General features: G+C 41.3%; 1 protein-coding gene across 1 annotated transcript in view; it reads right to left on the bottom strand.

Moving 5' to 3' along the window:
• Nucleotides 1-23,621, bottom strand: part of suclg2 (succinate-CoA ligase GDP-forming subunit beta) — a 94,561-nt gene that overhangs the window by 8,961 nt on the left and 61,979 nt on the right. Inside the window, exon 10 of the mRNA XM_079579316.1 lies at nt 4,073-4,193. Coding sequence (XP_079435442.1) covers nt 4,073-4,193 — 121 coding nt within the window. The remainder of the gene's footprint in view (nt 1-4,072; nt 4,194-23,621) is intronic.

The following is a 23,621-nucleotide window of genomic DNA, read 5'->3' as shown; positions in this document are numbered from 1 at the left end:
CATGATTCCCATGTGAAGGCGGAGAGTAAAAAATGCTTTTATTGGCTTTCTATCCATTAATCAAAGCTTTGTGTGTGCAGAAAGAAATGGTTCAGTAAATCAATAGAGTGAGGGGAGTGGTTAGACGTTATAGCCTCCTTTACTTGAACCCCGGGGCCTCTCCGGGCGTTTACTACAGCGGCACAGAGGACTTTTACGGAGAATGTGTGACTAGTGAAGGCGGCTCGGGATTGGAAACATTTAGCATTTTGGTTTGAATACGACTTTGAATGCCATTTTGATGTGTTTGTTGTCACATATTCAGGATTTTGAGGGCCACTTTGATAATGCGCATTCATGTGACCTGAGTGATGCTATACGAGCTCAGCAGTCACACCACGACATTTACTGCTGCCTTGTTATTACCGCAAAAAAGTACTGCTTTGTGCCGATACCCTCCTCCTAGGGCTTTTTGTAGACGCTTCGCAGCCTTGAATCAAAAGTAAAGGTAGAAACTAACATTCCAAAGTGCTTTTAACTCCACTTTTACAATGTATTCAAGATGAACCGTGGTCAAACTGGAATAGCAGTCTTGATGATCATAATTCATCATTCTTTAGGTAACATAACATCCGTTCTCTTTTTATGAAACTCCTGTAAATCAAACCTCCACATGTTCTGAAAGTGCTCAGTGAAGTGAGTATTGACTTTTAATCACAAATCTAACAATATGACTTCAATACACCAGATCGCAATTAGATATTGTTGAAAAGCGTTCAGCCCAAACGTTTAATTTACCATTTTTTTCTCCTGAGTTGCAGAGCGGACTTCACACTGAGATCTCATCATTCTGCCACTGTGCACCCAATCATAATAGCCGTAATTTTTGATAACGACGTAATTTTGCCGCAATCACGGTGAGGAGACGTTTAAGCGAAAAAACAAATAAAGGCAACATTTAACAGCGTCCGTGCTGAGATATGGGGATTTCTAACTCCCCTCCCGGTTAATCGACACAAGCCTTTAAAGGTCCTATATCATGCAAAATCGACTTTTTGGAGCTTTTAGCCATGTTGTTATGCTATTTCCTTATTAAAAACACCCCCAGAGTGGTTTGTGGCTTCATTCACGCAGCTCTCCGCAATCCTCCTGAATCCTGCTCTCTGAGCAGCTGCTCCTCCCTCTCCTCGTGAACGAGTGAGTGTTCAATTGTGTCGTAACAACGGCGGAACGGAAGTGCTCGACGTCTGTAATGTAATGTCTTAATTCTATGCTTACGGCCTGATTTTAATTTGTAAAACAGCGTTTTCATTATTTCTGTCATAAGAGAGAAACAAAGAGTAAAAAATGAAAAAAAAAAAAAAAAAACAAAACAAAAAAAAAAAAAAGGATGTGTCCGAGGTGCTTCCAGGTCAGCTGTGGCCAAAACAAACACATCGCGTCTGAACAGATCAGTCATGTTTGCGCTGCAGCTGTGAAGATGGAGCTCGTTACCTATTCTGGACACAGCTGTTTTTTATTCTTAACTAACGATAATGTCACGGAGAAAAAGAAGCGCGTTTGGCTACGAGGACGAGGAGTTTATATTCAACCCTTTTCAGGAAGAGGCCACTCAGCTGTTTTTTTCTCCGGGATTCAGCGACTATCAGCCAAAATATTGTTTTTCTGTGACTGTCTCTGATGGATGTTTGGTGAACCTTCGCCAGAATCAAAGTGGATTAACTTTTATAACCAACGCGAGTCCCATAATGTAAACAACGATGGAGCAGAGCGGTGAGTCAGTCCAAACGCGGGTTAGCTTGTGTGTTAGCATATTAGCATGTGTGTTAGCCATTTATGAAGCTGTGTTGCAGATGTCAACTCCGTATAACTGCATCGTGAAGTGACTTCACTTATTGCTCTTTATTTATATTACGGTAAAGTTGTATGTGCGGAGAGAGGGGGCGGAGTTAACTGAATCGAAGCGTTTTGTCTTCCGGGTTTGAAAAATACCTCCAGAAAACACTTATATTTATCACAAAAATGAGTGCTCCATAATGGTAGAGGTACAATATATCATATAAATGCCTATACTTAACTTTGGAATGGCTAAAATAGCATGATATAGCTCCTTTAAAAGAAGTTCTCCCAATTAAAAGTGTGCCAGTTAATCCACTCTGATCCCCGTTGAAGAGCGCGGGCCGCCGTGTCTCGCCCCCGCGGTCAGCCTCGCGAGTGGAGCTGATTGATTCTGAACAGTTTTCTCCACGCGACTGCCACCCGGGAAGTGATGACCCACGGCTAAAGCTCGGATTTGTACCAGCGAGCTCAGACAGGCCACCAGCAGCCACCTTCTGGACTGTGGAGCTTGTGCAGTCAGGTGAAAGTGTCACATTAAAAAGATGCAGATGAACTTTGTGTGTGTGGTAATTTGTTTTACTAAGGTTAAAATGCTGATGTTACTAATGTATGTGAACTTGGTGACCAGGTGCATCCGGCTTAATGTCACCCAATCCCTGATGGTTCAGACATTTAACAGCAACACATTGAACTGGTGTGCGCCTGTGGAGATTCAGAGTCATTGAGGTAGATTTTTAATCCTTAGGATGGTTTTGAAGGCTTATTATGGCAATTATCTGATGCAAAGTACAGCATCTCTGGCTGTGTATAGGTTTCTGCACATTGAAGCGTGCTCAGAATAAAACTTGCACATTAAAGTCTGTAGTGGAAACACGATCTAACTCAAGTCGCAGTATATTAAGAATGTCAGATAGAAAAAAAACAACAAGAAGAGAATAACTAACAAAACAACAAAACGATGAATCATTAGTTGTGATTTAAAAGTTATCATAATAAAGAGCAATAAGACTATTCCAATTAAGTCAATTCTATGAGTTTATAACTAGACTCCCGTGACAAATGTTATAAACTTCCACACCCCTGCAGTACTGGGGAGTGCAAGCTCCTCTGTATCTACCCACGGTGGGGCTCTGGAAACAGCTTACACTGCATGACCCACAATGCATATTAGAAAACTGCGTGGACCGAGTAAGCAACAGGCGACGCACACATATATGGTACATAGTCTTCCACCGGACGCAGGCATTGCCTGGCAGGATCTTGACAATTAAGCTAACCACCAACTGGCCCCGTGCCTCCAGGAGTCACCGGTGCCACCCGCACACACACTGATGCTCTGGTTTCGTTAGCATAGAGGGGTGAGGGGTGAGCCAATCAGTGCTGTCTCTGCTGTTATTCTGGCTGCCGCTAATGACTGGTGCGGCACAAAGTGACACGTATGAGGAATGCACTGCTGTCCCCACCGAGACACTGGGCCACAATGAAGACGGATAGGCTCAGGAGAGGAGTGCAACTATAATAGAAGGCTTCCCAAGTTCGGAACAAGGCAGTGCAGACGTATATAGCTTTGTGGAAAAGTATTAATAATTTTCATTAAGATTCAATGAAGTAGTCCAACCCAACTCAACACCCCACTACAGGTCTGGTTATTTCAGATATACTGTAGATTTCATCTGAAACTGTATAAATTACAAATTCATTGAGCGTTTCACAATGTTTTCAATTATGGTCTTTCCTTTCAACAAAAATACCACAGTGGATTAGCTTGTGTCATACTTTTAAACTCTTGAAAAGTCTAGGGAAAAATTGATCAGGATCAGGATTACTTCCAAACTCCTCCATTCACATTTTGTTACACAGTTTTAGAAGTCTAACTGTTCTAGAAACTTCTACAAGAGGCTAAAGAGAAAACTTCTGATGATGGAAGCAAAATGTCCTCTACTCAATCAACCCAATACAGTCGATGAAATTAAAACATCTTTGCTACTATGGACAAATCCTGGATGACTGAGAGCCTACACAAACATATCTTCTATTGTCCTGTTAGAGAACTGGTTTGAATCAGTTCGCACAAAGACATTTTTTTTTTTATTGCTTGAAACCATTGCGAGATAGGGCTAAGGATTTTACCTTCAGCCACAAAAAGAATTAGTCATAACTGCAGTGTGGGCAGGCTTTTATGTGGAGTTGCTCAGTCAATGCTGCATTCCTCACTGAACAGATACAGTCCCACTTCTATTAACTGGCTACTCACCTTCAAGCCGAACCACCAGAGGCACCTTCAGCTCCAGCTCTCGGCAGGCCTTGGTGATGCCGTTGGCAATGATGGCGCAGTTGACAATTCCCCCAAAGATGTTCACCAGGATGGCTTCAACCTAAGCGAAAAGATGGGATCAAAATAAAGTATAGATACAGACAACATCTATATGGTCAAGTTCGAACCAGCCATTTCTCCATCATTACTAAAAAAATGCTGAATAATGACTATATTTTTTTTACTAAATAATAAAGAGACAGAGACATGGAGAAGAGCAAAGGGGTTCAACAGTCCATGAATACAAAAAAAACAGAAAATGCTAACCGGGAACTATGCTAGCTTCATGCTGCATATGCTAATTCTAGCAACGAGTGCCGTTTTTCCGATTCTACTGAACAATTTGCTGTGAAAAAACATCCATATGGACCCAATTTTGGCTTGACTTTATTTGCGTGTGATAAATATGTTTATTGTCCGCCAGAAAAACGTGGAGAAAGTTGTGATTCCCATGAGAGATGAAGGTTCTAGAGCAGGGGTGTCGAACACGGGCCAGATCCGTACAACTAGGGGGCAGCTTAAAATAAACAAAAAAGTAATGATTTAATACTGATATAATAAGAGCTCAGGATATGAACAACACACTATAGCAACTACTATGTAGCACTTTGAGAAACCTGTGACACAGGCTTGTAAAGCGCAATTCAAGTGTAAGCCGTTGTTATTGACTAGGCCAAGTTGGGGCTTTGATCGCCAAGGACCCTTCGCACCCATTACATAGTCTCTTCAAGGTTATGCCTTCAGGGAGGAGACTGCGGAATCTATGGGTCAGTTCCAGTCGACTGAGGAACAGTTTCGTACACAATCAAGGATGAGAGAAACATAATTTCAAACGATTCACATGGTTTGACAAATAAAAAATCTTGAATCTTGACCAAATCACAGCTCATTATTAGAATTCATTCATTAGAAACATTTTCTCCAAAGTATTTTCCTGTTTACATAATAACCATGAATAAACCATCTAATATGGCTGTATTTAATGGGTCTAGACACCAGGCCGTCACAGTACAAATGCATGGAAAAGTCTCTCCCAGGCAGATTTAGACACGTCACACTAAATTGTCTTTTTAGATGGTAAAGGGCAGCTGATGTTATTGATTTAAAGTAGCTGTTTAAGTACAGGTCTGAGTCCACAATTTAGTTATATTCAATAATTCTTAATGATGATAATTTTGTAAGCTAGTAGATCTCTATCCACATGGAAAGTTTAACATTGTCAGACAAAATGAACTACAGTGAAACCATTTGTATCCAAGCAGATGGATTATTTTATCACATAGCGGTAACTTTGTGCACCCAAGCATTGATAAGGTTCAGTGGATTTTCAGTTTTCAAATGACATCCAGTTGAAGAATGGTTTTGGCCATTCATCTGAAACTTTAACATCATACTACAAACGCAAACTACTCAAAGTGAGTTGATGTTTCAACATTGCGTCACGTTCAGTTGTGCATCCTCACAGCAGCTTGATCCTAAGGCATGCTCCTGTGGGCCACACCTTTAGATGATATAAAGCACTGTCACTGCAGGCAGAATAAAGTGGAATGTATTGTTGGCAATAAAGAGGCCAGCAGGATACACTCGGGCAAAATAATAGAGCAATATCTCAGAGTGATACCGTGACAGCAGAAATTACACACATTATGGATCTTGCTTAGTTCTGACAATATGAAACAGCATTCACAAATAAAGTATTTTAAATACTCCATAAGCTAAAATGTCACATTGATTAACTTTCCTTTGCTTTATTCCCCGGCTGGCAGGTGACTCGAGAAAGGCTTTTCAAAGCGAGGCCCTGATTTGGGAGTGACTTGTTTTGCCACTTGAAAGTATTGTAAAAGTACTAGTTTAACTTTATAATGGGGTGTACAGGATAGGACCCAAAGTAACAAACACACACAGTCCATTCCAAATTACCTTGAGTCACACTACCTTATTGCCTTTTTGTTTAAAGACTCATAGATGTGCTCCTAATGCACACTGATGGTCTTATGGATTTATACTGAATCATTTCAATTACTGCCGTTAAATGAGCCTGAAGATAACAATAATGAAACACAGATCACAACTTTAGGGGATTTTTTGTTGGAGAGGAGAGGGGGGTGTAAAGGTAAAGGAAGCCAGTCATGCCTCTCTGTCCGCGCTTTCACACAATGGATGTTCTCGGTAATCAGCGTGCTAGCTCAGTGCAAAGTAGACTGGGCGCACACAAGATTAATCCCCCATGTTTGTTTATAATCACTGCTAATCTGTGAGCGGCCATTTGGATGAGCAGCCCGTGTCTCTGCGAGATTGTGCATGTGGTGTGTGTTTTCTGTGTGGTAATGATGTTTACAGGGACCAGAGATCAAGGACTTTGGAGCTACCAGAGCAAAAACAATAGTATTGTCCTCTCAGTGTAAGCCAGCCGAGAGTTCTTATGAAGGCCATATTTACTAGAGAGTAAAAACAATCTACATGGAGTGCTTTTACACAGTATTAATGTGGACATGAAATTGCAAGAAGTTCAAGTACAGATGTTGAAGTCATATAGTTAATAAAGTAATTTCCACACATTTAATGATGTATATGGCCAAAACAGCGACATGTGATGAACAGCCATGTAGCTATGGTAACAAAACAATACTAACTTAACTATTCGTATGCAGATCCAAACAAATACTTAAGCCTTTCGAATAAATAAAGTACAATTCATACAACACTGGGGAATAAAGTAAAATAAGTATTGAAATGAGAAACAAGAGAAGAGTGCTGTGCATCAAACACCGGTCTCCCACAGCCCGCCTCAGGGCCTCCTGTACACTTAACTGTACATTTACATTAACCTTGGTTAGCTCGATCATTTCTCAGCAAGACTATTTTAATGCACCACAGTCCACTGTGACCCAACAGTTGGACAACTGCTGGGATTAAACATTACTGCGGTGATATTTTACACAGTTCACATTCAGTAATAAGGATGTGGAGATGAAGAAAGTGAATGGTAAGAGTAGTGTATGGTAGTAGTGTTTGGTTTCAAACAATGTTTAGCAAATAATAGTTTTCCGCTTTAAACTGGACCAACACATTTGCATAGAAAAATTCAAAATAAGAAAATTAAAATGTATAAACACATACTGATGACAAAGATTGACTGATAAGTGAATAATGAAAACTGTAAAGCAACCTTTGAGATCAGTAAGTTGTAAAAGAGAATGATTGATTAAAGGGATATTTCAGGATTTTTGAATAGGGCCTCATTTCCTAGTTATCCAGAGTGTTGCTGATTTCTGGAGATATTTTTTTTGTAATTCATGCAGTTCTTATATTTGAAGAGTTACGTGGCGCTAGGCTGCTAGGCTAGCACATTTCTATGGTATCAGCGAGCCTGCATTAAAAACAGTCTGACACATTCCACAGTGCACCTGAGGCAAATCATTTATAACGCCAGACTAACCACATAAATGCTTGTGTCGATAGAATAATTTTTTGGAATATAACTGACCTTGCATCACATGAATGATCGCATTTTGATGGACTATTTTCCAGCAGATCACTCCGCCACTGCGTAGCTTATACAACCACGAAGCTGATGCTGCTCAAAAATAAGTTATTTTAAATGCAAAATGGTTAAAATTATTCTATCGACACAGACATTTATGTGGTTAGTCTAGCGTAAGTAATTTGCCTCAGGTGCACTGTGGAGTGGTTTTTAATGCAGGCTAGCTGATATCATAGAAATGCACGAGCCTTGCACTAGCCTAGCGCCACAAACTCTTCAAATATAAGAACTGCATGAATTATATCTCCAAATATCTCCAGAAATCAGCAACACTCTGGATAACTAGGAAATGAGGCCCTATGTCAAACATCCTGAATTATCCCTTTAATTCTCCTTACATAATTGCAGTACATTATATATAAATGCCACATCTCCTGGTTATAAGCAATCATATGTGTATAATAGAAAAAAAGTGTTTTTTCATTTTAATTTATTTGTGCAACATAAATAAATACATTATTTTTTGTACTGCAAATATAAAGCCTCTGTTTCAAGGGAGTTTTGGGAAATCAAATACATGCATACCAGGCTTCCTGCGCCCACTCACAAATTCAATTCACTGTGGAATATTCTAATACAGGTAAAACTGGAATTGGTGGCACATTACAATATGTATGTGCATTTCGAATACGCAATGGGCTCACCTGGGTCTAGTGTACACATATATACCTTCTACGACCTATTCTTTATACAGCAAGGTCTGCCTATATGTAAACACCAATACTGCACACAAAGTGCAGAGACAAGCCACTGGGGGGCAGTAGAGTTTCAGATGCTTTGTGAAGGCGCATTGGGGGAAGACTATGTTCTCCCTCTTTCAGCAGCCCATTTTTCAACTCTGCCTCTTTTGGGAAGAACCATATTTCTTCCATTCATGCGTCTCCAATTGACAGCCATGTATATTAATGATACATAAGACATGATTTATGCTGCTTGGCACAGAAGTAAATGCAGTTTATAGAAATATGGATGTAGCTGGGAGTTGCACTTTGCTGAAAGTTTGTCTTTTAGTGAATCTTTTCTGGTTGTGCATTGCATGCAGCAGTACAACACTTTGTGGGCAGTATCTGGAAATCGGTTGTGCTGTAGCTAAGTATAGCCACTGCCGAGAAGAATTTTAACAAAACTACAGTTAAGTGTAAAAGAGGACATAACCCAAACCATTTTATTTTGGTTTAAGATATGAAGCCAAGGAATTGATAGAACAAATATCACTATTGTAACAAGAGGCATATGGCAAAAAGTGGTGTCTCTTGTTTTTTCATGCAGAAACTCTTGAAACCTGAAGAAATGTCAAAAAAGATAATTGCGTTGAAGATGGGCATCATTATCTAAGGCAAACACAAAATTCAACAATATGATAGAGCCTGATTTTCCTTTGTCCAGATCCTTTAAGGTTCAACGGAATGGATGAAAAATAGGGGCTAAATTTAGGTCCTGGTATGATGCCCTTTGCAATCAAAAGTCCTACTCTGCTCAGCTGCATTCAGGCGCTGAGTGTTTCGGAAATCCTATCTTCAGGTATAAAATGGCAGTGCACAGTCCAATCCGCCTCAAATCTCCAGCATCACACTGGGGAGAGTCGCTGCACGGAGCACTGCCGCTCTCCTTAAAGGTATTCATTTCAGGTAAGTTGGCAGCAGGGTGGATGTCTTTCATCAGAGCTCAGCATAAAGGCAGCCGTCATAATGTAGCAGCTTGCGCTTTTCGCAGGATCCGTGTGCAGCAATACGCCATGAGCCGGTGCCTTATGTGTGCCGCTGAAATGATTCCGATTTCACAAAATAGGATTATTGCTGCTGCCAATGCGAACCACACCAAGGCTTTTCTGTGTCAGAGTAAAAAAGCACCTTTTCTGTCTGGCTTTATGTACTCACCAAGCACACCGCAGAAGGAAGTGTGACTCTGTATGAATATCAAAGTATTATAATGGGATGATCAGTCATATGATCAATCCAAGTCTGCGGCTACAATACGCTCTTCCTAAAAAGTTTGCCTCGAACCTCATAGGGCGAGTGCTTGAGTCCAGCAGCACTCACAGGATCAGAGCTTATGCCTCTGCTTGAATTGAAGTGTCATGCGGGCTGAAGACTTACATGATAAGTAACCAATCCGAGCAATAAAAATAAGGAAAAGTAACCAAATGGAGTAATTAATGGCCATATGCAGCACTGAAAAAGCATGGTGATACCTTACACACAGAATCATTGCTGCAGTTTGTTATTTATAAAAACCCTGCTTGAGGGAAGTTAAGGAAAAGCGTGACTTCAAAGTTGTTTTCAATGCACTCTAAAGCTTAAAGATGTTGCACTTGACGATTCATCCAACAAGCAGTGAAAAACATTGTATTCTTCATCATTCTGCAAGCACCCCATTCTTGGCTGGCGTGTGAATTATCATTCAAATACACATTTCCATGCCCACACCCCTGTTCAGCACAGCTAATCTCTGCAGGGAGGAAAAAAGGCAGAGCATCTTGTTTTTCTTTGTTAGTGGAGAGCCGAAAGGAGCAGGAAAAAGCCATGGTTGGAGATGGGTGCTGTGGCCTATTAAGGGCTATTGTTCTGTCTTATCTGGTGGAGACAGCCTGTACAGTCACCGCCCGCTTTGGCAGACCTTGTTTATTTGTGAGATCTGCCTGGCCCTCGGGATCCAGGTTAGCATGCACAACTTCTAAATTAGGCTGGCCTCACACAGTGCCAATCAGGACAGACACTTTTAGTTGATTGCTTCATATCATGGCCTCAGTTTGAAAGTAAGTAAGAAAATAGTAATAATAATAATAAGAAAAGTACTTTATTTGTCATTGTACTAATAATACAAGAAAAATTGTGTTCAGGTGTTAGTCCTGAGCCGCTGCTACTGAGCATGCCACCATTGTGGGTCAACCAGACCTGTTTTGGAAGTAGAGGAAATAGTAGCACCCGGTGGAAACCTTGCTGACTGCCTTCAGTCTCCTCTGATCCTCTGAAACACTGCACCACCTACTGGGTTTGTCCCTGTCCTACACTGGTGAGCTCCACCTCCTCCTTCCTCTTCCTCCTGCGCATCTCCCTCCGCTCCACAACAGTCTTCAGATCATCTTCTGGGAAGAGGTTAGCAGTTAATCTGTTTTATTCTCCAATGAACATTTATTAGCCAAAACAGTGGTAGGGACAGAAGCCACGTGTGGCTTAAGTTGTGAGTCTTGCCCGGGTACCTCCTCCTTTGTCCTTTTTTGTTTACAGTTGCACCTCTTGTGATGACTCCACTGTACTGCAGGTGTGGGGGGCTCTTGGTGCCTCTTCGGTGTTTCAGAAGAAGAAATCTGTAGCTCTCAAATGTCTTTAGCTCATAAGCTGCAGAGTGATTACTTTAAAATGGGATTTAATAACGTGACTTTGTCCTGTTGTGAACAGCCTTTGGATAACTAGACCATTCAAGGGCTGCCTCCACCATAAACAATGTTCTGAATGTGATTGAAGAACACATTTCCTCTAAAACAAGAAAAAAGTTGGTTCACAATTACTTATTACAATAATGATTTTTCTAAATGGTTTATAAATGAAAGAAAGGACAGCACTCCCAGTCAGGATTGACTTTTATAGCCTGTCAAATACGTTGTGAGTTGAGCGCGTTTTTGCTCGTCATTTATTCTAAATGGTTTATCCCATGCTCCGTAAGGACTAACAAAATAACAAGCTCAACTTTCAAACAGCTAAACTAGCTGTGCATTGTGGGAAAGTGTTGAATACTGGCACAAATGGGAAAAGAAAGTCTAGTCTATACAAATATACAAATTCTGCCTTGTTACTGAGATAATGATAAACATCAACATCTGTGACAGCGGCACATTCAGACTGCCGACAGAGCCAAGCAATTTCAAAAAGTCATTTCATTCCTTCAGAGGCTCGTACGCCGTAATTGTGCCTCACTTCACAGCTGAATGATGAGTCTTGCATGGTTAACGGATGGAGCACAAACCCATAAAAAGTACCTTAGAAGCAAAGTCATACAGAAAAAGGGACAACTTTTCAGCACATGTTTCCTAAAGGTGGTTGACATGTGAGCCTTAGTCATTCACTGAGAGTGAAAGGTGCAAGGCTAAGAGAGAGCGTGAGGGAACAGAAGCTGCTGGAGTCAGACAGAGAGGGAGGCACTGTGCTCGCTCCTATTGTAGGCTTGGATTGGTCCTGGAGAAGAGGGATAAGACGGAAATAATTATCCAGCCTGCTGAAGCATGACAGCCGCTCCTTGGTCTGCGGAGAGACAGACAGCGTCATGTCACCAAGCGGTCATGTAACTGGCTCAGACACCTCCTGACCGATGACAATCTGCACTTTTACTCCAGGGTTCACAATCCAGCACTCCTTTCAGCCTGATCGATGCCCAGAGAAGATGCACTTCACCTGGGAGAATGAGCACCAGCAGACAGCTCTAGTCTAGATGAACATTTACTGTGCTTAAAAGGAGCATATCATGAAAAATGTACTTCTTTGAGCTTCGAACCATGATATACTCGAACACATCAAGATCAATTCCTGGATTTTGTTAGGTAATAAGAATTAAGAAGATTTTCAAAGCCCAAAAACCATCACTAGACCCATTTTGAAAGCGAAATTTGTTTGTTAGCATGGTATTGGCAGAAAATGATGGCTTGTTCATTCTGTTAAGCTTCTAATGCTGTCAGCATAAGGCACTTTTTGCATTGACATGGGCACATAGGGCGGCGCACGGGAGAGAGAGCTTCTCGAACCGGCGGTAAATGACCAAAAACACATTGACAGTGAGTTTTGCAATTCATAATCCTGCTGACTGGTTTAGCCCGCTTCCTGTTTGCTTGCATATGTTCTCCTCTGGAAATGTAGTTGATGCCGAGGATTTTTTCAGGCAAAAATAGCTGCCCTCATCAAGTTTTGCACACACATACGTTCATTTCAATTGTTACATAAAAAATATGTATATACGCCTAAAAGCACATTTTTTTAAGTAAATTGGCAATTTGATATACTCAATTCAATTTCTGATCAAATAAAAGCAAATGTGCATATGCAACACCTTAACTACATTTACATTACTAGCCAATGTGGTTCCCGGGCCAGGACACATGCAAACAAAGACACAACACAAAGTCAAAAGTTGAACACAACTCCTCTTTGATTCCTGTTTTTCTCTGCTGGCTGAAGAATATGACCGAGTCTCGGCAGAAATGTCGTTCTTTCACACCTTAAGTGGTTGTAGCTGTACAGAAAGTGAATCCAGTTGAGAAACCAATTTAGACAACCTTAGCCAGAAAGCCATAAGAACTTCTATCGCTCCATCACCACATAAGTAATAGCTTTCTAAGAGTCTAATTCATTCTCACTAAAAAGAAAACACAAGTTCAGAACAAAAAAGAAATACTTTTTTCTATTGTGATCTTGGCCAAGCAGCAGTGAATGGCCTACTCTGTGTGTGTCTATAGAGGGCAGGCATAGTTCAATGGTTATAAGTGAGGCAACACAAGTTTGGAATTGCTTGTTACTATTACTATAACAATTATTATTATTAATATCATTATGAAAAAGAAGTCGTCACTGTGTGTTGATGTGGGACATTCCTACCGTACCGTACTATCTTGGCAAATCTGTTCTCCATAACAAGAACAACAAAAATGTGTGATTTGATTGATGTGGCTATCCCAGATAACAGTTTAAACAGGCGGAGAAAAATCACAAATTATCGAGATCTGGAGATTGAAATCAAGTGCGTGTGGAAGCTCCCCGGCAGAGTCATTGCCAAAGAAATAGAAAAGACGACGCTGTTAGGGTCTGCTTCAAAGAGCACTTGGCTGAAGACAGTTTATTAATAGATAGCCTATATCTGATAACATCTTGTTTGCAAAATGAGACTTTATTGATCTCACACTGAGGAAAAGAGGACCAATATTTTCATTCACAGCAATTACTTTTAAGAAAGTCTCTTCGGTATCGGTTATTATCGGATATTGGGAGGTGTTCAAGCCCCCAGCATCGGTATTGGTATTAAACGCAAAAAAAGTGCATCTCTAATAATTAGTTTATTATACTTTTTAGAACATGTTTATCTAAACTAAAGGATTAGGGTTTTCTACCTATAAACCACAACAAGCCATAATATTGTGTTGTTTGTAAAGGACAGTGTCTGGATATGTCATCTTGAAAGTCTTCTGTAAATGGACAACTTGCCAAAGAACAAAGGTCTGTTATGTTAACAATTTATATTATAATGGGAGTTTTTGAGATTGTATAACCCATAACTGGCCCAAATTGTTACTTCACCTCCAATCAATGTACAGCATGCAAAAGCAGGCAAATCATTAAATGGCTAATTATCTGTGCTATGAAATTATTGGCTACAGCCCATTGACTTAACTATTACTATCATATTAGCACCATTAGATCCATGTAATGGCCAACAACAGATAATTAGCTCATTAATAAGGTCTTAGTGTAGCTCATATGACCCACTAAACCATGAGCAATGACACGTGGTGAGCGGAGAGTGGCGGGCACTTGCGGTGAGCTGAAGGTTTGTCAGATGTCAGGGAGGGATGTATAGGACTGGTCTCCTGCTGCTCACCTCAGGGTATCACAATGTCCATCACCGCATATACACATGCACACACAATGTAAACCTATAACGGACACACACAGCTCCACTTCTCTGTGAATAGGATGCCACAATTGGAGTCTGTGCGGCCCGGGCATATTATTCATCCCCAGAGGGTGCCGTGTCAGCGCTGACAGGGAGACATAAATATTCCTCAACCTCTTCACTGAGGGTTAATGGCTGTCCATCAGGTACCAATGAGACACGCGAACGCACACAACGATGCCGCGTGGACACTTTCTATCCAAAAAACCAAGGTCACTTATGGGAATGGATGATGTTTCTATAATCTTTGTTGCACAACATACAACAACACGACAAGAGCTTATACAAAAGTAAATACTACAACAGACCCTGAGATTTCTACTCACGGGTCAGAGCAGGAAATTTCCTATTACATGGATCATATGCATAATAGTTAGAAATTGGCATCCATAATCACTGCAGAGACTGAGTACAACAAGATAGCAGATGAATTTAAAAGAGCCAACATTTTCAGCGTTGTTTCTAATGCTGCTTGGCCAATCACAATTAATTTATTCTAATGCATGCACACAGAAGGTCAATTAACCAAATGATTCCAGTTCACACTGCACCTGATCTTGGGAGCCAATGAGCCATCCAAAGGGCAGATGGGTGTGCTTTGCAAGGCAAATCATTGCACCCAGAGTTTCTTTTTGTCACATCCTCATCATTAGCATGTCTAAATATGCTGGACACTTGCACATATTAGACTCCATTCCACAAGTGGGCAAACAATTTGGTGTCAGAGCCAACAGAGAACGCGGAGATGCCAGTTTCGGTTCTTGTAGGTCAAGCACTCTTATTTCTCACAAACCTAAGAAATTATCATGGACATTATTAGTGTATTAACATGTGTGTCAAGTGTAAACAAACAGGACCTCTCCTATGCAGGAAATCTAAGAATATAGCAACATATTACCGTAGTTGCTTCCTGTCAGTCCTTTCCAGTTTTATAATAGCTGCAGATGCTGTGAGATTCACAGTTCCTTGTTAGCATTACATTGTTTCGTCACCCCCCCAACCTTTGCAATAATTGGCAGACTTGCAAATTCCTCCCCTAAAGCCAATTAAATGGCTCTACAAGCAATGCAGTGTAACAGTTTGAATAAATACCTTGGGGGCCCAACAAGTGAAACAATGCCACACTAGCCAATTAAACCAGAATGAGTGCATGCTAATAATCTAGAGATAGATTTCACCATGCTACCAGCTACTACAGTATTTCTGACTCCTACCTAATACTCACGCCCTCATTATCCCCATGTCATTATGTCGATGTTGATGATGCTTAAAATGTTCACATTACTTGTATTTTCTTTTTATTCTAGAGTCTATAGAAGTCTATACTCAGGCTTATGTGGCATGTGCAATGAACCACATCTGCAGTTGGTGCGTCACTATGAAATTATACTTTCTGTTTTGACGCCATGTATTTTGTTAACGTATTTCGAAGGGGAACTTTCAGGACAGACTGCAGGTTTCCTTTACATACTACTGACTGAAAGCCAGCCCGGTAAAGTGATTTCCGGACACGGCGAATGACTAAGGCTGCGCTGAAGATATGAGTAATTCTGAAATTATAGAGCAGGCACAATTCACTCGTCCTGAGGTCCGGGCAAGATTCTGCTAAATTGTCAGAAAAGCACAAAGCAAGTCGAAACAGATGGGCGTAATCAGACTGCAATTTCTCAACATGCTGATTGGCCATGTTAGCACTTTCCCTACATACATTCCACTGCTGCAAGAGCTGGAATATTGCTTTTCTTTCCTTTTTCTTACCCCATCTTGTCAAAACCTGGAATTGTCTGCCCTGGTATGCAAATGAGAAGCTATTTGAGTTCAGGAAGAGGGGTGTGGGGGGTTAGCTAAGTCTGACATTGCGCCCTGCAGACTTCAAATGGAGCTCAGGAGAATAGCGCAGCATATCAATTAGCCATTAAGGGTTTGCGCAGGTATTAGAGGGATCAGAGAACCCAATGAAGGCCTATACTGTAGAGGCAAAGGAAAAGGCGCCGGTTTTCAATCAATGCACGTATTATCCAGGGGCCTGGGCCCGAGTCAAAAGGTGGACCGATAAGGTGACCCTTGAACTGCTGCTACAGATGGAGCCTTTAATAAAGAAGCAATCTGACATGTAAGTAATTTCACTCTTCGATCGGTTTATGAGGTGTGTTAATGTACTGAAGAGGTAATTTTATTTTTAAATTATGTTTTTTTTTTCTTATGAAGTTGTTACAGATGTGAGTCACCGCTGTTCACCGTGTGTGGAGCTGCTTAAAAGCGCCGCAAGATCTAAAAACTCTAAAAATCAAAGAGAAAGGGTTCACTTTGCCTCTTTGATTTCTTTTCAGTGGAGGCAGAATTGCGCAGCCAAGAATTCTTCCAGGCATTACTGTAAAAATCGTAACATTACTACAGTTAAGCTTTCATACCTTGCTGTTTCGCCAAACCAAACAAGACAAAAAACGTTCTTTGACATTTCAGCAGCCCGTATGCAGTATACAGGTAGGCCCTTTAAAGAGGTTTCGCAAAGTGTTTGAAAAGCCAAAAGACATTGTGATTTTGTATCTCTGAAGTGCGTGACGTTTGTTTAAAGCTGCTGTTAAGTCCTCTCATCCCCAGTGGCTCCGTTAGGCATGTTCCACCGAGCTGCTGAGTGGCACATCCAATATGGAGTTAGATTTCCGGGTTACACAAGCGAGCACTGCCATTTTCCACCCGCCTTTGGTGTCTTAATGCTCGCAGCGCTCTTCGGTGGGGTGGAAATGATTGAATGATTATGTATAGCAGACACACACCACACAGATAAGCAATTCTTTCCTTTTGGATTCAAGGTGCTCTTTGGACTAAAGCAAGAACTAGACCACATCAGTCAGACTGATCAGCCTAAGGCCATCAATTCTGAAAGCAAGGGTTTCAGTTAAGTTAGATGAATATAAAATAAGCTAAATATATATATATATATATATATATATATATATATATATATATGTATATATATATATATATATGTTGATTGCAGTGGCTTCACTACAACTCTGTGGATTGTCCCGTACGGTATGCTTGTTTTGTAGATGTATCCTACGGCATTGTGATTATTTTTACTGCAGTTAAATTTCGCTCAATATGGACATGCTTGTTCTCTTAGTACTTTTTCGTCGCTGGGTCTAGTCGCCCTGACCCTCGTCGCTGGGTGAGTTTTACAGATGAATTAAGCCTCTAGGCAAAACGATTAGCAACACTGCAGACCCAGCGCTTCGGTACAATTAAGACAATATTTTGCTCTGGTTAAATCCAGCACAAACTCTGATTTAAGGAGTGTAGTCTGTAATAAAGTCAGCTCTATGTGGAATATTGTATTTCCACTGAAGAATTCTCCAGTTCGTTGCTCTTTGCTCTCCTCAGCTGAGAGGTGTGCCCTGTAGCTGTGCCACACGTCATGTGGTGTTGATGTATATACCATGGTAATTAAATGTGTAATAACCATCAGTCTACCCCAAGGGCAGCTGTGGCTACAATAGAAGCTTACCACCACCGAGTATGGAGTGAATGAATAATAATAATGCAATGTAAAGCGTCTGAGTGTCCAGAAAAGCGACATATAAAACCCAGGCATTACTATTATTCTAATTATTAATTATTGTTAACAACACAGTAATTATGGTAAATGCAAGGAAATGTTATTTCTTCTTTGACACAACAAAGTTAGGCTCCCTTTGAACAGGGTGTACTGAGTGGTTCACAGCCTTGCCTGTTGAACGTGTAAATGCCCATAATGTGTTGTGTGCTCACTTATTGTGATCTGATCTCCGAGCATCAGACGCGTCATTGTTCAGGGCGAGCCCCCATCCGGTTATTGCTATCTGCTACCCCAGACTTGGAGAAAATAAAATTAATATTTTATGACAACTCTTCCAATTCTTGTGTTAGAAACAAAGCTCCAAGAGCCAAGTGCAGTCAGAGGGGTCTCAAATCTCACTTCTCATTTGTTCTGCCAGAGGCTGCAGTAAAAGTGCACCTAATTCATTCTCCTTCAGTCCATAAACTCTGGCAGCAGGACCTTTCAAGTGGTCAGTGCCGCCCTCCCACTACAGATCAACTCTTTCAGTTCCCGAAGAGTAAACAGGCACACTCCATCAACACAGCGTCCCGTATAGCCCGTCAGCTACTCCCAGTGCCGCCCATGAGTGTGCATGCATGGCAGAGGGGACGCGATGGAATGGAAGTCTTTGCTGGCAAGATGAGCTCCAGTGATTACAGGCTGAGACAGTTTTCTAATTATTTTGTCAAACATCAATCGTGTGGGCTGATGCGGGCTGTCCTGTGGCCTGATGGACAATGTAATCACCGCTGCGGAGCCCCCACTCCTCATGTGCCATGTGTTTAAGCGCTCTTCCACGCCTGAGCATTCCCACCCTCTGCCTCTATCTCTCCTCTCAACCTGTCTGACACACTCAGTCAGTCAACATCACACGTCACAGCACATTTTATATAATGCAACTATGGGAACTAAAATACTCCAGAAAATTGTACACCAAGAAAGAGTGAAAAGAACACATGTAAATGGTCATGCTCGTTGTAAATTTAATATGAACTATTTCAAATGATGTTGAAATAACCATAATGTCACTGACTTAAATTATTCCATTTATTTTAGTTCTGCATTAAATTCAGCTCGATGTGCTCACAATCATTGTTTTACTAAATCAAGAGAGTTGTGTCCGTTATTGCTTTTAAAATATTTCTGCTTCCCCTCCTGGAACCGCCACCTTAACGTGGTGGGGGGGTTTGAGCACTCGAATGATCCTGGGAGCTCTGTTGTCGGGGGCTTCGTGCCCCTTGTAGGGTCTCCCATGGTCCTAGGTGACGGGTCAGACAAAGAGCGGTTCAGAAGCCCCTTATGAGAGACCAACAGGCCCGGTTAGAACCATGAGGCCTTCCTTCCGTGGACCCACCACCTGCAGAAGGAGCTATAAGGGGATGGTGCAATGTGATTTGGGCAGCTCCAACAGCTGCCCCCATGACCCGGCAACAGACAAGTGGAAGAAAATGGATGGATGGATGGCTTTTTAAAAGAAGAACTAAATAACTTGTTTACCTTAATAAACCCTTTTTGTAGTCCCTCTGGGTTAATACAAGTGTTCAATGGGATGATTGGGGGGGTCATTCATCTCCCCTTGTGTCTCTGTCCAGAAAACCACAATTGCAACGTCCCTGCCTCCAGGTCGGAGGCACAATACAGACTAATGGAATCATGAAGAAGAAGCTAACAGGCCAAGAGGCAAAGCTAACTACGGGCTTGCACCACTTTAGCAGTTTTTACAGCCACGTTTGAGTAAAAATTAGTCATTAAGTTGTGGCACAATGTGCAATATCCCTCTCTCCCGTTGTCTTTTCTGTCAGCATAGTATTTACTCTAACAGAGCAATGAGTACAAAACACAATATGCTACGACACCTGCAGTGGCGCTAATGGCCTCTAGGGGCATGAGTTACTTAGTTCTGCTTTAAATGTTGATTGCAATGATGATGATTATTTGCACTGTATATATTGCACTTTGTAATTCTGCTTTTGTCCCCTAGGACTACAGATGGAAATTAGCTTGAAAACCCTACAGCCTGGTACAAGCTCTTTGCTTACGAGAACATTGTAACTGTACATTGTCCTGATAAATACATAAATGAATGAAATGAGTCCCTACACCTGCAGCACACAGGAGGCGTCACAAGAGAAGCTACAGGAAACAAGGACGGGACAAACGAGGAGATGGTGAAAGACTGTTGTGGAGCAGAGGGAGCTGCGCAGGAGGAAGGAGGAGCTAGGGGAGCTGACCAACGCAGGACACCATGCTCTGAGATGGGGACAGGCCCAGGAGGCGCGTACCGCCTCATTCCAGAGGATCAGAGGGCAGCCAGGTTTCTTCTGGGTGCTACAGTTTCCCTTCAGTGACCACTGACACACAGTGGCAGTGCGGCTCAGCTGCAGCAGGACCAGACTGATACCTGAACACAATTTAGTTGCACGCTTCTACAATGACAATAAAGCACTTACTTCACTTTTTACTTTAAATGAAAGTAAACAGAGAAGTCTCTTATAGCTACAATATTCAATGCTTTAAAAACAAAGCCATTTTCTGTGGTTTCTGGACAAACTTCACACATGGGGTAAGCAGGAATCAATGCGCCCAGAGTTGATTTACCAACATTCAGCCTTGAGGTGAAAATACAAAATGAATGTATACGGATACTGTATCAACTCCACATATCTTTCAAATACTTCAATCTATTTGTCTGATTAAATTAGATTTATTGCACGTCCCGATATTGTGATATGTGCTACTTTAAATAAATGTCAAGAACAACGACAAAAGGTTGCTGTCTAGGCAACCACTGAGATGTCCTCAGCACCTATAGAGACAGAGCGCTGCAGTGTGAAATCAAAGAAAGTGCTTACGGTCAAATCTATTCCAGTACGCAACTGTAAACTCCACCATTCATTGTGTTTAATAGCTTTACAACATGTGACAAAATTGAGAAAGAATAAGGACTAAAAGTATGACTGTGCACAGACAAGATTATCATGCAAAAGAACCCATAATAACAATAATATAAAAAAACAACAACAATAAAGAAACAAACATACAATATTATTTAGTGCAAGCCTAACATGCAATCCAGTAAGGCAAAAATAAATGCTGCTATAATTCAACAAAAGAAGCAAACTGTCAAACTGCAATTAGCGACGTTTCCAGAAACATGTAACAGCTAGGTTGTGTTTATGAGGAGGCAGATATTGACTGAGATTGTATGTCTGACATCAAAGCTGCCTGGAGAACAAGGCGCCGCAGACAGTCGTGTCAGTTTGGACAATGTGTTCACTACGCCACTGGATCATATAACACAATACTCAACATGTGTCATCAAGCTGCCACTCATGAAGACAACCACAGCAAAGGAAGCCGGATTTTATGATACTGTAGCCTGAGCCAAGTGAGAATGATTTCTAGGAGATAATGAAATGTACGTCGCTCCTTTTTGATTTGGAAATATTTTCATTCCATCCATCCTTTACCTCTTGTCTAAACCAAAAGATATAGGCAGACAGAGAGAGAGAGATTGTTTCCATTCAAGTCAAGAAGAACGGAACTTGAAAATAGAAAAACAACATATTTGGAAAAGATCGATGTCTTATCTTAAGTGCTACAATCACATCCAATCCCATTGAATAATTTCTCAGCTGGAAAAGATCATTGCAGTGACAAAAATCTATTCCATGCCTCACCATTTAAACTAACAAATACCTGGCAGACTATTGAGGAAAGGCTTCTGAAGAGAACAGCCCTTAAATGCTTAAATATATTTGAGATTGCATGTTGAAGAATCTGAAGTAAAAAAAAAAAAAAAAAGATTTGAAATGCCAAGATTTATTCTGCCTTAGAGAATGTGTTACAAGTGTAGGACAACATTCCATTACGCATTCTCACTGCACACACTTGCGTTTTTTTAAAGAGTGCATCAAAGCAGCGGGGTGAGAAGAAAAGACAAAATGGTGGAAAAACAGCTTGGTCAGTGAACCTTACAGAAACCCTGGGGGCCTGGGCAGCAGAGACAAGGCCAACAGGGTCCGAGTGCAACCACAATCAGGAGGTTAATGTGAGCTGTGAGCGGCCTAGAGCTTTGTTGGAACAGACAAAAGCCTGGACACGAGCCTGATCTCTAAATGTAGTAAAACGCTCTGCTGAAACAAAGCTACAAAGCGAAACAGGATACACAAAGACAAAGTGCATGTTACTCCTCTCAGGAGTAACATGTGATTAGGGCATATCCCAGTAACTAAAGCCTGAATAATACAACTGAGAAACAAACAAAACACATCAGACATGTGGTGGAACCCCTACATAACGGGGACTGGACAACTAGAACTGGCGCTTCTTCAGTTCTTCTAGACGTTCTTCTCTTGGCACCACCTGCAGAGGGACTCCCGTCAGCCCTGGGTCTATCTACAGCCTTTCCGTCCATAGGAGTGGATCTCTGCTTCTGTGGGTCTCCCCGAGGTTTCTCTTTTATCCAACTGAGTATTTGAGTTTTTCTTTGCTGGGTAGGAAGAGTCTAAGGACAGGGGGCGCCTCTGAGGCTCGTCACCATCTGCTGTTGAGGCTTATTTGGACATTATCTCTACTGGACACTATGTTTGCCTGGACACTACATCTGCCTGAACATTACATTGTGTTGTTCATTGTTTCAATGTTTGGTGCAGCCCTGTGAGGCTACTGTTGTGATATTGGGCTATACAAGACGATTGATCGATATACACAACAATGACCATCAATATCTATGGGCTACGCTATGGGAAGTAGGAATGTGAAAGGTAAACTGTCTACACAAATCTACACAAAGACGGCATATGCCCAGAGATCACCTGAACTGAAACAACCACATCCCTGTGAAACTGAACAATAAACCAACTAATTGATCTATTTAAAGAAAACATTCTCAATGTAAATGAGACGAGGATAATGAAAATAGAAAGATACAAATTGCTATCGTAAACCAGATGGTAAACCTTAATATACCTCAATTAAAGTACCAGTCAGACATTGAGACCTATGGCTTCAGTAGTGATGTGCTTTGAGGTTTGCAGCTGTTGAAGCACATGTTGTTTAGACTCCAAAATATAGTCAACAAAATGAAAGAAGAGGCATCGTGTAGTCTCTGTTAGCTGCGTAAATGCTCCTCCATTGAAATAACAGCATTTCCCATTAAAATGCAAATCTTCTACTTAAAATGTGTTCTCCTGATATTGCAAATAAAAAGACAACATACCATGCACAGCCGGACCTCGTACTCCATCCGCCTGTGTGACAAGTTGTTGACAATCCTGATGCGCCACACGAACAGCGTGTAATATCGTTTGCAGTAAATAAAGTTGACTGTGCAGACAAGTATAACAGTCGGGTTTTAACTTGTAGGCCACATTTTTTTGTAGAAGTGTGTGGCACAGACACAGTGCTCCCCTCGCCTCATCGGGGAAGCGCATTAGAGGCAACCACACCTTTCTATCTTTCAAAATGCAGTGTAAAGTCAAATGAACGGGTTAAACGTATGAGCAGGAATAGAGCGCGCTGAATGAATGAGCCCAGGTCAGTGTGTGTTGAGCTCCTCCTTCCTTACCTAACATCGACACCTGATAAAACTTTTGGGAGCTTTTAACCGTGATGAAAATCATAGGACAAGCTTCAGTCAATGTCTACCCTAAAGGCACTCCCACCATTTTATGTAATTTAGCCTAGGTGTTGTACTAGTCTAGTCTGGT

Source organism: Gobius niger (genome assembly GCF_951799975.1).
Source record: "Gobius niger genome assembly, chromosome: 20".
Lineage (NCBI taxonomy): Eukaryota > Metazoa > Chordata > Actinopteri > Gobiiformes > Gobiidae > Gobius > Gobius niger.
The sequence above is the reverse complement of the archived record's forward strand: the minus strand, read 5'-3'. Positions and strand labels throughout refer to the sequence as shown.